A 13,730-nucleotide genomic window follows, 5' to 3' on the forward strand; every position below is an offset into this window, starting at 1 on the left:
TGCAGGGTCCTGCACCTGGGGAGGAATAACCCCCTGCGCCAGTAGAGGTTGGGGGTTGACCTGCTGGAAAGCAGCTCTGCGGAGAAGGACCTGGGAGTGCTGGTGGACACCAAGTTAACCATGAGGCAGCAGTGTGCCCTTGTGGCCAAGAAGGCCAATGGTATCCTGGGGTGCATCAGGAAGGGTGTTGCCAGCAGGTCGAGGGAGGTGATTCTCCCCCTCTACTCAGTCCTGGTGAGGCCACATCTGGAGTACTGCGTCCAGTTCTGGGTTCCCCAGTACAAGAGGGATGTGGCACTACTGGAGCAAGTCCAGCGAAGGGCTACAAAGATGATGAGGGGACTGGAGCATCTCTCTTATAAGGAAAGACTGAGAGCTGGGCCTGTTTAGCTTGGAGAAGAGAAGGCTGAGAGGAGATCTTATCAATGTGTACAAGTATCTGAAGGGAGGGTGTCGAGAGGATGGGACCAGACTCTTTTCAGTGGTGCCCAGTGACAGGACGCGAGGCAATGGGCACAAACTGAAACACAGACACTTCCATCTGAACATGAGGAAAAACTTTTTCACTGTGAGGGTGACAGAGCACTGGAACAGGTTGCCCAGAGAGGTGGTGGAGTCTCCTTCTCTGGAGATATTCAAAACCCGCCTGGACGCGATCCTGTGCAACGTGCTCTAGATGACCCTACTTGATCAGGGCGGTTGGACTTAGATGATGTCCAGAGGTCCCTTCCAACCTCAACCATTCTGTGATTCTGTGATTCTGTGATTCTGTGATTCTGTGATTCTGTATGCTGGTGTACCCAGTCAGTGCTGCTGCTGAAGGAGATGGCCTTTGCTGTGTTAGTGATGAAGTGCAGAGACACCCACAGCACATTGCTGACTGAGCCTGCCAGAGAGTCCTTCAAGTCCTGACACTTTGACGTGCAGGCTTCCCCACGTCACAGCCTGCCTCCGTCCTGCCCTGATCCCTCTCACATCCCTGCTAGAATTGTTAAAATCTATCATGACCATGCTGATTCCTTGTTTACGTGTCCCCCCACCGTGTCCTTAGAGGCCCATCTTTCCCCCAGCATCCACCCCAGATCCTTCTGCTGCCCAGCCTACCTCCTTGGGATCTCCAGGATGAGTCAGAGAGGGAGATCAGATGAAGTCCAGCAGCTCCTCAGGTCTCACTCATGTCCTCCATCCCAATGTAGGTGACTGGCTCGGGCAAGCTGTGGGAACACGAGGAAAGCAGCGCAAACAGGAGGTGCTTTTCTCTACTCCTCTTGCGAACTTTGGTAAACATCTTGCTAATGGGTTAGAACGAAAATCCTCTGAAGAGTTATTGTGCCAAATTTGGAGGCTAATTTCAGTCATTAAGGTGTGAGGTGAGGGATTTTAGTGCTGCTTTAAGTGTAAATCTCAAGGTAGCTCCAAGGATCAAGTCACTGATGATCTCTCCTTGATTATTATTAGTGTTTCTAATCTTCCTCGTAATACACCCTCTTGTGTTATATCTCTTGCTGATTTCTATGAACTCTCCTTGTCTGCCTGTACAAGGGAGATTCCCACAGTGGCATCATCCTTGGATAGGAGGGGGAAGAGGGCTGAGAACTGTCTAATATTGCTGTTTATTTAATTAGATGTTGGCACTGCTTTCTGAATATTGACATATAAAGCTGCATCTACCATCAGACTAATGGCATTCTCATCTTCTTGAAGTCTTGCCTTTTCTTTTTTCTGGTGGCCAGTACAGAGAGGTCATGAAGTGGGTATAGCTGTAATCTCAGTCCACTTAAAGGTCTTCCCCACCACCAGAGCAGAGCGATGAGGCTGTACATGGGCCTGATCGGCTACATGTACCCCACTACATTTTTTACCTGGTATTCTGCAGAACCAGAACAATGCAAACAGCCAGGAAGGAATTGGTAGGAAAAGAGCATGTGTGGACCTGACTTGGGGTGTTTTACACCTCTACAAACAATTAATGTGCCTAAGATTTTCCAAATGATTGATGATTTGGGGTTCCCTCAATGTTTGGGTGCTGAATGGGTTGGGATTTTGGAAAATACCAAATATTTGGCCTTTGAAAATCAGCCTGATGCAGTGTTTTGCACTGGGCTCCCTTAAGGCTGTGTTTCCTACACTGAATGCATACCCTGAAGGTCACAAGAAGGAGCAAATATGGAACTTCCTTTAGAAGTAACTGCTAATTGTATGTGGTAATGGGGGGATTAGTGGATGATTCTGGTTAGCTGATGGAGCTAGGAAAAAAGAATTTGGGAAAAGGAAGAAGCTAAAATCTTGAGCTGCTTTTTCTATTGTTCAAGGAAGTTTGCCTGTTACCAATGCTTTGCTTAAATTAGTAGGGAGTTCTCTGTGTGCAAATACTGGGAAAGTGTGAACACTCTGAAAGGACAGAAATTTGGAGGTGGATTGTTTTTATTCTTGACATAGGTTCAAATCAAGTTCAGAAAGGACAAAATGAGGTTGGATACATGGAAATGTTTCCTGGTGTTGTGGTGTAATGAAGTGGAAGAGCCTCTCATATCTGTAGTGGAAATATTGCTTGTGTAATTTATAAAAGAATTGGGCAAAGCATGGGAGGCCAGACTCTTGGGTCTAGCCCTGCAGACAACTTGGTCATCTCTCTCACAGTGATGAGATTCTACTGGTGCTAGAGCAGGTGTATAAAGACAAATTTGACTCCACACAGCAGGATTGTGAACTGAAGTGAAATATATGAACAGGGGAAACTGTCAGAGTGACACAGAGATGTCTTATAAGCCACTGAACTGTGAAAAGTCTGTTTTCCTCCTCTTTCCCACCATCTTGTTCTGGATGTTCTGACAGTTAAGAAAGCGATAAACCTGATTCTCATTTACAGCACACTGCTTCAACATGCTCTAACAATACAGAAAGGCCTTGAAATGGGTATAGCTGTAATCTTGGTCCACTTAAAGGACTTCCCCACTGCCAGAGCTGAGTGAGGAGGCCTTAGGATAAATGAGACTGAAGCCTGGACTGTTTAATAGTCCATTTGTGCAACTGACATGAGATGGCCCAAAGGGGGGTGCTTTACACAGAAGTGACGGAGCCTTTCCAGACAAAGACAATCATTAGTATTGGCTGCAGGGAATTTCAGGGCTGAACACCCTTTAGTTTGATCTTGCTGGATATAAGGCATGACTCTGTCCTTAGGGAAAAGGACTTTAACTGGGCTATCTCAACATCCACTATCCTTATTCCTAAGATGTTTCAGAAAATTGCTTTGGGCCCCGTAAGGCATGCTGTCTCTAATAGGTATGGAGCTTCTCACAGGTGTGCCACCCCTTTCTCTACTCTGCAGCTTCCCTCATCATAGTGTGGATGTGTGGGAGGGCTCCATCTCCGCTTCTGCACCTGTAGGCCATAGTTGTCCTTAAATGAAATATGAAATCTCCTTTGGAGAGTGAGCAAAATATAGGCCGTGAAGCATGTTTACATGGCTAATTGCTGTGGATCCCTCTGCCCTTTGAGGTAAGGGGAAGTCAAGGACTGCAAGCAAACATATACACACATGATTCTTATGTGTACTTTCATGAATTCAGGAAGAGCCAGAGTGGGACATTGCTTCCCTATCCCAGTCACAAAACAGAGCGAATTGCCCTGATTTGCCTTATTGTCCCAATTCCTTGAACAATTGTACTGCTTCTACCACCTCCTTCCTCTTAGATTTTCCTTTGCTGTCCCCAGCTGAATAATAATTGTTGGTACTGTGTTCCTACTGTCTTGGCTTAAACTGAGGAGAGGGAGGCAGGCCCTTGTTTCAGGTTCGGTTCCCAAGCATTAACATTCTCCTCTCTCTTTTCTCTCTCTTGCAGGTACCTGATTAATGTCACCTTTGAAGGCAGGAATTTGTCGTTCAGTGAGGACGGATACCAGATGCATCCCAAGCTGGTCATCATCCTTCTGACCAAGGAGAGGAAGTGGGAGAGGGTAGGACCTGTTTGGTAATTTTCAAACTGCATCAGGGAGGAGGAGGATGGAGGAAGGCTCCAATGAAATACTCTGTCCCACACCCTTCTCTACTTTTATCAAGGGCTGACCAGCACTTCCCTGAATTTTGGGCCACTGGTATCTCCAATGCCCAGGCTGCTGTCTTTTCCATGCAGGATATCATTACATTCTTTCATTAGCATACATAAAATATTCATCAGCTTCCCGTTCTGTTACCTCTGAGCATAAATTTTCCTGCCTTTCAGAGAAGAGTCCTTCTCTGTGATGGGAGTTTCAGTAGCAGAGAAGGAAAATATTTCCCTGCATGTCTTGGATGCAGTGAAATTCTGAGTGCTAAATGGCTGTGATTGAGCTACAGCCACACTTTGCAATATGCCAGTGTTAACTGTGCTTGATGTCTCTGGCCACTGTCATTTGCAATAGGCTGGTGCATTAAGTAGGATGTGTATGTGAGATCATATCAAATTGCTCAAAGATTCAAATTTGCATATTTCTGGATAATTTGCATGTAACCCAAAGAACCAGCTTAGAAATGGTGTGGATTTCAGTGTTAGTGCAAAGCACCTCCCACATAAATGCCAAGGGTCCATGCTCAGAACAAGCATTCCCAAAGGGTTTGAATCAGCTGAGTAGAGGGGGTATTTTGAAGGCTAAGAAAATAAGAGATAAAAAAGTGATGGGGTGAGAAATCAGAGCAAAAGCATGGGGGAATTCAGCAGAGCACTCAATAGGTATGGGGCAGAGCTCGGCCTGGATGTGATCGTATGTATGGCCTAGAAAGTGCCCCCTTGCCTCACCAGTCACAGAAAACCTTCTGTCCTTGACCGCTTGTCCCCTTTGTGGACTTGCAAGTGGCCTGTGTGGCCAAAGCCAGGAAGAAATTCATGGGGAAATGAGTAGGAAATAGAAAGCTCTCAGGACAAGTGCATTCAGAAGAGGCCTGGAGGAGCAGGTTTTGGAGGAGGCAGAAGAAAGGTTGCATTAGTGCCTTTCAGGCACCAAGTTTTCCTAGTCATTGCAGGAGTTTGGGGAGATGGTGAAAGGTCTTGGCTTGTGCTTGGGTTTGAGGAAGACCCAGCTATCTTGTGATCTTGGCACTGTGCAGACCAGATGAGAACATACGACTGGGAGAGGCAGCAGAGGTCCCAGGGGGATGGGAGCATGAGAAACATACAGCATGGCATCAGCATGTGAGGACAGCTCTTGGATGTGTTTGGAGGCAGGCTAGCTGGATATCCTACAGGCAGCTTCAAGGGTGATCAGGCAAGGCTCATACTGAAAAGACCTGATGTCAAGCTCTGCTCATCATACAAACTCACTGAAGTCTACCAGGCAAAGTCCAGGAGGATTTGTTCTCAGCTGGCACTAAACTTGTTCTTACAGAGGAAAACTGTCTTCAGAATAGGAAAAAGAGGCAGTAGCAGCATGGATCCTACTAGGGATTATTACCATGGTAGGCTGTAGGGAATTTCTTTCTGGAATGAATTTCAGGTTCTGGGGAGGCTCAGTCAAATGCAGTCCTGTTTTTACCCAACTTCTCACATTCGTTATCCTGTCTCACCCTCAGTGAGGGCTTGGGGGCTTCCATTAGTGGTAGGAGGGGTTGTTCAGTCTCCATGAGAATATCTATGGTTTATCAGCTGAACCAAACTATTAGTAGAAGGGGTGCTGGTGAGTTTGAGACTTGGGAATTGGAACTGAGACCTGCCTGAGTTTTACTGTCTGTGGGGACCACTTGGCATCCATTAAGCCAGAATAGCTCTTCATTTCTTATGAGCTGGGGCTGGATTGAAATGAGACCATGATGAACTATATAACTCATTAGAGGTATGAAAAGCCTGCAGCCCTCACTGAACACAAATGTTTTACCTTAAAGAGTGGGTCTTGCTCAGTGGGAAGATCATATTAGTACAATCAAACTCTGAGCTGTTTGAATGTTGTATTGGCAGGTTCTTCCTGGAAAACACAGAGGTCATTCCCAGCATGCTCTGATCATAGACAAATACCTTTCATAACTGGAACCCCATAGCCTTGTTCTTAATCTTCTCCATTCAGCTGAAATGCAAACATTAAAATATAAGGGTGAAACAGAGCACTTTGTGGTAAAGACCATCTTTTTGTTCCATGTTTTTACAGAGTCAGGCAAAATGGAGTGCTGGCCCTTAGCAGCAGCTCCTTGACAATGCCACAATACAAACCATGACTTATTGTATTAGCACACAATCCAAAGACATTTTTAAGTTCATTTCTTTGCAATGTGAAATCAGCTGAACTCTCACTTATTTTGTTAAATTAACAAGGAGTAGGAGATGAAAGGCTGCATTGGAAACACTGATTCGGTCCACTTGTGTGCATTCACTATAGCTCAATCTCATCACTGCACACTTTTAACACTAATCAGAGAATCATAGATGCTGTGCCTGGAAGGAACATCAGGAGGTCATTTAGTCCTTCCTTCTGCCCATGGAAGGGATCAACTAGACCAAAATTATTCCTGACAGATGTTTGCCTCACCTGTTCTGAAAGTCCTCTGAGGCTAGAAACTCCATGAAATCCCAAGGCAATCTCTTCCATCGCTTCTTTCTTCTTACCCTAGAAAATTTTTCTAATGTCTAACCTAGATTTCCCTGACTGGAGTTTAAGCCCATTACTACTTGTCATCTCCCTAGTGGACACAGAGAATTGTTTATTTTCCTTTTTTTATCTTCCCTTTTGAAGGGGGAAGGCTTCTATCATGTTGTCTCCCAGTCATCTCTGCTGTAGATTAAACAAGAATTTGTTCAGTCTCTCCTGGTAGGTCATGTTTTCTAGTCTTCTGATCATTTTTATTAGTCTCCTCTGGATTTAGTGAACAGTTTGCTGCTCTGTACAGGTTGGTGCAGTTGATTCTTGAAAGATGTCAAATAGACTGTGAGGAGTACGTCTCATGAGGTATATATATAGAGAGAGATATTTTAAAAGAGGTGTGAAGCCTTCCACTGTCTGAGCAGCAAAATGCAGGCAGTGCTTGAACCGTTTCAGCATTCCGAGTCTGTGAAATTTTTTGAGATTTTGATTTTTCATCCCAGTTCCAGAAGAAATATCTTCAAAAGCTCACCAGTTATTTCAGAACAGGAATTCTTTTTCCAGAAGAGCTACAGCTGTCCCCAGACCCTGATAATGATAAATCTCCTGTGCCCTTCAAACAGACTGAAGACTCATAGGTCTGGCAACCACAAAAAAAGCAAGTATAGCAACCATTTTTTGGAACAGAGCTGCATCCTGAGCTCCTCTGCTATTGTAGCCACGAGTAATGATTCCTCTTGTGATAAGCAAACATTCTGCATTTCATTCATTTCTCTGTATGATCATTCTTTAAATGCAGAAGGCCACATGCCTTCCCACACCGCCTTCTAATTAGCTGGTTAGTAGAGCTCTTACTTCACTGGCCAGACCCACCTAGGGGTGTTTTTGGGTGTCTAGCTGCCTCTGCTGTACTGATCATAGTGGCACAGGCATACAGACAGAGGTGATAAAGGAGATCCACCCTTACGTCCCTATAAAGGGCCCTGCCTCAGCGCAGGGGTGAGTTGGGACCAGAGGTCTTGCAAGGTGTGCCAGAGGCTAGGTACTACACTAAATTTTGTGTCTGTAGGTCATGATGTTTTGAGTGGGAAGAGTTCTTCCCCAGACTTTCTTTTTACTTTACTGATTGCCTTTCTCCTCTGCTGTCCTATAATCCCACATATGATGGGGACTCATTTAAGGGTGTGTGATCCTCTGGTGAGAGCTGGCTCTTGCTGCTCTCCATCTCTCACTATCACCTTCTCTGCTGAGGCAGGGCACAGCAGTCATGTCCCATTAGCTCTCAGGTCCTCCTGTCTGCTGCCTCCTTTTCCTCTTGCAAGTTTTGGTTTGATACAGACCTCACTATCTCTGAGGCCTTCTTTGAGATTCTTCCTCTACTTTAATTTCCACGTGTAACTCTATTTCCACCCCCTACAGTCATTATGAAGGAGAATGATAAGTTTTGTATCACTTAAATCACTAGGGTGTTCCCAGCCTCTCCCTTCTGCTGATGCTTCCCTGCCCCTTTTCTCTGGAGTGTCACTGGGGATTTAGGGCACCTTTCCATGCACCTGATGACAGCAACCCTCCTGCCACCCACCAAGAGCCCTTGATTTGCAGGCTCCCTGCAGTGTCTCTTTCTTTGCTTGCTCTCATAACTCCTGCTCCCAGCTGGAAGAGCGAAGCCTGGGCTGATCGATTTGGTCATGATGCCATTACAAGCCATCTTAGAGGGGGCAGATGGGGACTTATGCCGAAAGCTTTGTTTTTCCTGTTGTGTGTGCTAACTCTTTGCCCCTCTCAACCCCCCCACCCCACCCAAACCAGAGTAACCAGCAGATAAAATATTTGTCTGTTGCCACTCCTGTAATTTTCAGCGTCTGACTTTTGAACTCTTGAAAATCAATTAGTAGCATTCACTCTGCTTCGTCTAGCCAGTGGTGTGGCCATGGTTAGAAATTCATGGACAAGCTGCTCTTAGTCTCCTACACCACTGCACATTTTAGTGCTCCCTGAGAATGGGGCCATTTGCTGTGACATACTGACAGCAGTCTTAGTGACTGCAAACTTCCAGTACGTCCTAACTTTGCAATAGGATGAAAAATGGTCCCACTACTACCTGCTGCATGGGCTTTCCAGAGGTGTGTTCGGCCTGGATAATAGTGAACGTAAAGTGAGTTTCAGAATTAGCAAGCTTGTGTGACCCCATTCCCTGCTTAGGACTACAGAAAGGAAAGAAGGATTTAGAAAAGAAAAATGAAAAAATAAGGTTTGTTCTATCTAGAAGAAGAGGAAGGGGAACAAGATAAGTCTTTGGACACATAAATCATTGTTAAAAGGGGGCACTATGGTCAGTTGCTCTCCATGTCCACAGTGGGAAGGAAGAAGAAATCTTGCCTAATTTCAAGCAGCAAGATTTCAGTTAGATATGCAGGGAGTTGTCTAATTGTTAGCAAGGTGAGACATGGGTACAGACAGGCTATGAATGCTGGTGAAGCTCATTTGCTGGAGGATGTTTAGAAAAATATCCAACAGTGCTGGGTTTAACTCTATCCTGTCCAGCCTCAGAGCAGGAGGATGCAGTAAGTGATCTCTTGTGGTCTCTGCCAGGCAACATTTCTGTGATTAGATGAACAAGATGAACCTGAAAAGTGTTTCACAAGAGCACACTTATTTGATAGGAAAGAAAAACTAGGTCATGTACAGGCTGATCAGCAAAAACTTCATCTCTGGTCCAGTGAGGACATCATTTCTGTGAGCATCCTCTGTTCATACACTTTTTATGTGAGAGGGCAGTTGATGCATGAAGTCTTGTTGTGGAGGACAGCAAACAAAAGTCATTATGGAGGCACTTGTCACCTCCTGCAGTCTGCAGCTTCATAGGGCTAATGAACACCAAAGAGACTCTAAAGAGGCCATAGCTTTTGCTAGTGATGCAGCCTTCGGAGTGGTAAGGAACTAAGCACCATCTACTTCTACAGGACCATAAGCCAGTGCTGCCTCCAGCCAGTGCTGTTTAGGAGCATCTCTTTGTGGGTCTTAAGCTCAAAGGGAGTAGTAGCCTCTCTGTTGAGGAAGAAGACATATAGGCCCGCTTCTAAGTCTTTCTGTGCATTATAAGAAGCAGTCACTGACATTTCCATGTGTGCTTCAGTGTCCCAGTGGCAGAAATAATGGGGAGGGGGAGAAGAAGACTGAAAATCTGATCAGTATTCTTGGCTTTTAGTAAGGATCTGTATAGCACTGGCACCTTCATGAAGAACCAATATGCATCATGTTGCCTTTATGTTCTCTAGCAGCAGGAAGGATTTAGATTTATTTATTTACTTCATTTTCTGAAGAAGGCTGTTTAAAAATAAGAGAGGAACAAGAATATAGGGTTGTGAGGTGAAACATACAACTGCACAGATTGAATTATCTTCTCTGAAGGCCCTCCCCTGCCTTTGGAAAGATGACTAGATCGTTTGAGGCAGTTTCTTCCTTGTACTGTCTGGTGCCTACCTGAGCAAGCCTTTCTGATCACTTACACATGCATCCACAGGCACGTTTGCCTCCCTGGAGTGGAATTTATTTCCTTTGGTCAGGTTTTGCTCTGTGTGCAGAGTTTTGGCATCTTGACAGCATATCCAGGGACTTCATGGAGGAAATATTTTTTTATCCCACCAACTCCTTTTTTGGTGAGACAAGATTGGATTGTTTTAGCCAGTCACTCTTGTTTTGCTAATTTCCCTGTGTACATGGGGATTTATGACTCATTGTCCCTGAGGAGAAATGGCATAGGAATTTGTTTAAACCTACAGATTTAGTGACTGTTTCGGTTCCCATAGAACCAGTTTTTAGAAAGATGTAACTTTGCCGATGGACTACTCTGGATTTAAGAGCATATAGCTGAAATTAGAATGAGAGCCTGTATATTTATTTTGCCTCATATTTGTAGGGTGCCCTTTCTAGATGTTTCTCTAAGAGATGGTGATTTGCTCAATTCCTAGCTTATTATTAGACAACAGAGCTACATCAAGGGATACGTATTTTATGGATATCCCACTCCCAAGTGAGTGTCCCTTAGATACCTGATCTAGGTCACTTCTGATGGCTCTGTTGATGACCCTGATTCAATCAGACAATCAGATGGCTTTATTTGTGCGCCTGTACTGCCCCCAGTCTCAGGATTTGGTCTAGCTTCTTACAGTTGCCCAGGATGTAACTGTTTGGATTTATGCCTAATTATGGCCATGTTTATCTTGCACTGACTCCTAAGGAGGAGGGCAGCCGCAAGTGCAGCACAAAGCTTTCCTTATCAGGTGATAAATGGAACAATTTTCTTCTGAAAAGCCTCCTATGTAAATCTTGTGGACATTCTGATCGAATGGTATCTTTGCTGACTGATCCTATCGGACCATTAGATTAGATCTCTGCACCCTGCAGTAATGAGCCAGTCCATCTCTTTGACCAAAGAGGACACTAGCTGGGTGTCTCCTCATAACCACTGTATATTATGTCAGAGTAAGCTGTTTGCTCTCTTTGCCTCTTGCTGAAGGGGTTCTTGACTTTGCTTGAATTTTGGAGTATATTTCATGAGCCTGCAGAAAAATATTCTGGCTCTTTTTCACTAGGCTCTATTCCTTGGCTACCAGAGGGAATTCTTACATTGAAACAATGACAGCTTCTTGGAGAGACCTTGTCCTCTAATGTAAATCAGATATTGGAAAATCTGAAGATCTTTATTAAGCAGAGTCCATAGTTCAAATGCCTTCTACCACTTCTGGATTGGTGTAGCTGATTGCGGTGATTGTAGCTATCTGACCTTGATTGGGATTGCCAACCTGACTCCTTGGACATGCCAATGCTGAGGACTGTGCCAAGTCTACTTATGCAGTAACACTGTCCAGCCTCAGAATAAGCCTTTGTTGTTTGTTGTTTTGCCTTTGATGTGTTCTGGATGCAAACTCTAATCTGGAGCTTTTTTTCAGCCAACTTGCCTGTGCCACATGGCATGGGAGGTCAGTGTTCTCCCGTGACAGTTGTGCACAGCTACGCTGTTACCTCTTGTATCGTTGTTGCAGTGCCTAGCACCCGGTTTTGGAACTGGGACTCCGCTCTGCGGGGAGCTGTGTAAATGCTAACCAGAAAAGGTGGCTCCTACCCCAAAGCCATTACACTGTAATTAGAAGACAAAAGGCAGCAGATGGGTACAGATGGACCAACGGGGGAGTACAAGGGAACAATCAGACAACATTAGTCAGCATGGTAGGCAGCAGGCTCTACACACCAACTGCCTAACTTGTGAAGGGTTTGATAAGCAGCGGAGAGTTATAAGGAGAAATTGAAGCAGCTTTGTGCAGGCCTATGGGGGCTTCATCAAGAGTGTGAAGGGCTGATAGAAAAAAGCAATAAAGGTGCTTTTGAGTGTTTTGAGAGCTGCTGCTGAGAAGGTGCAACAATTCAAAATACTCAGTGCTGCTGGAAAGTTTCTATACTTCTTAATGTCTGAGGCAATAGTCCCAATTTTACAGAGAGCCAAAAATACCTAAGGTAAGGCTATAGCTTGCAGTGCAGCAACTCCTCTCTGCACAGGGCTGACATGCTACTGCCAAAGCCACACTGCTTCTAGTCCAAAACACTCCTGCTTTCCACTGGCCTGGAGGTCTTAGTGGTGTGTGAGATGGTCCTGTGTACCTGTGTTACCAAAAGGCCCCAGACAAGAAAGAGTCTAAAAGGGGGGGGAATGGGGGAACTGTTACCAGCTCGGACAGGAAGGAGTCTCAACAGGAGTCTCAGACAAACATACCCAAGGACACAGGTGCAGCTGGGACTGATACATCCTGAGAAAGTACAGATAAACCAGTAGAAGACAGTTGGAGCCAAGATTAGGACCAAGACAGCTTTTCTCAAACAAGGAAGCAAGCCAAGTTGAGACCATGTATGGAAAAGTAGAGCAAAGTTCATGGCAAGACACTTAGTGACACCTCTTCTGACACCACTAGGGACCACCAGAGACCCCCACAGAAGACCCCCAGAGACTCAGACTGCATGTGTAATGATTATGTAAATGTAGTAATTAGTTCTAGGAAATAGAATGAATATGTATAATCATTCTTGGAAATTTAATGCATATGTATGTGATAGAGCAATATAAACTTTAGAAGATGCGACACACGGTGTGCACATTGGGTGGAGCTATCCCCTGTGCACCCGGCGCCGTAACAAAGAGAATGCCTGCTTCTTAATGCTACATTGGTGTTAAGGAGTTTTTCTCCTGATTTCAGTGACACCTGTGTCCGTGAAGTCCCAGGCAGATTTCAGTGACCATGGAAATGCACGATCCCAGGATGTTGACAATAATACCATATCCTAATTCAGGGAATAGGTGAGCTCCCATGGGAAGATGAGTTTTCATGCACAGGTGCATTAATTGAATATTCCTCTTGCAACACAGTATTAATGATCCATACCATGATCCTTGATCAGTCCATGACATTCTCAACAAACTTGTAAGGAAGATTGACTTAATTAGAACTGAAACAGAGAAACATAGCTGTTGTTTTGTATTTTTTGATGAAATGAGTGAAAACATTAATATTTCTTTTTGTGTCAAAATATTTTTTGACCCCAAAATGAAATGTTTCATTTTATTTTCAGGTTATCTAAATATATTAAAACCCTTTTTTAATGTTGGTCAGTTTTAACAGAAAAGTGTCATATGGAAATGAAAATTTCTAAAGCATTCATTTTGTGCACTGGCATTTTTAAGCAAAGCATTTCATTGTGAAAAGTCTAAGTGAAATATGCTGACATTTTAAAAATCCCCTCTCCTCTATTCCACTCTCTTTAGGCCAAAACTATTCCCTAATATCAATCTGAACATAAGATTGATTTCTCTGAAAAGCTCCATTTATCGGTGAGCCGAGTATTTGTCAGCACAACAGTAATTGGCCCAGCTCTGCTCCACCCAGGAATGACACCAGCAGGTTATGTGCCCTAAAGCTACAACACTGAGATTGATACACAGCACAATACACTTCAGCTTCCTCTGCTTTGTCCCCAGCCACATACTAGAAATCATGGGAGGGGGCCGATAGCAGCCAGAAAGCAAATAAGTTGCCCAAGTTATTTCCTATTGCTTTTGGTGATCACAATATGCAAAAAAAAAAAAAAGTTGAGAAAAGCACAAGAACTTAGGGGGCTTTAAGATCTGACATTCA

General features: G+C 44.5%; 1 protein-coding gene across 1 annotated transcript in view; it reads left to right on the top strand.

Moving 5' to 3' along the window:
* The window catches only part of GRIN2B (glutamate ionotropic receptor NMDA type subunit 2B), a 171,370-nt gene that overhangs the window by 89,736 nt on the left and 67,904 nt on the right, over positions 1 to 13,730 (top strand). The window contains exon 3 of the mRNA XM_013947295.2: positions 3,846 to 3,960. Coding sequence (XP_013802749.1) covers positions 3,846 to 3,960 — 115 coding nt within the window. The remainder of the gene's footprint in view (positions 1 to 3,845; positions 3,961 to 13,730) is intronic.

The sequence above is a fragment of the Apteryx mantelli genome, chromosome 1 (assembly GCF_036417845.1).
Source record: "Apteryx mantelli isolate bAptMan1 chromosome 1, bAptMan1.hap1, whole genome shotgun sequence".
NCBI classification, from domain to species: Eukaryota; Metazoa; Chordata; class Aves; order Apterygiformes; family Apterygidae; genus Apteryx; species Apteryx mantelli.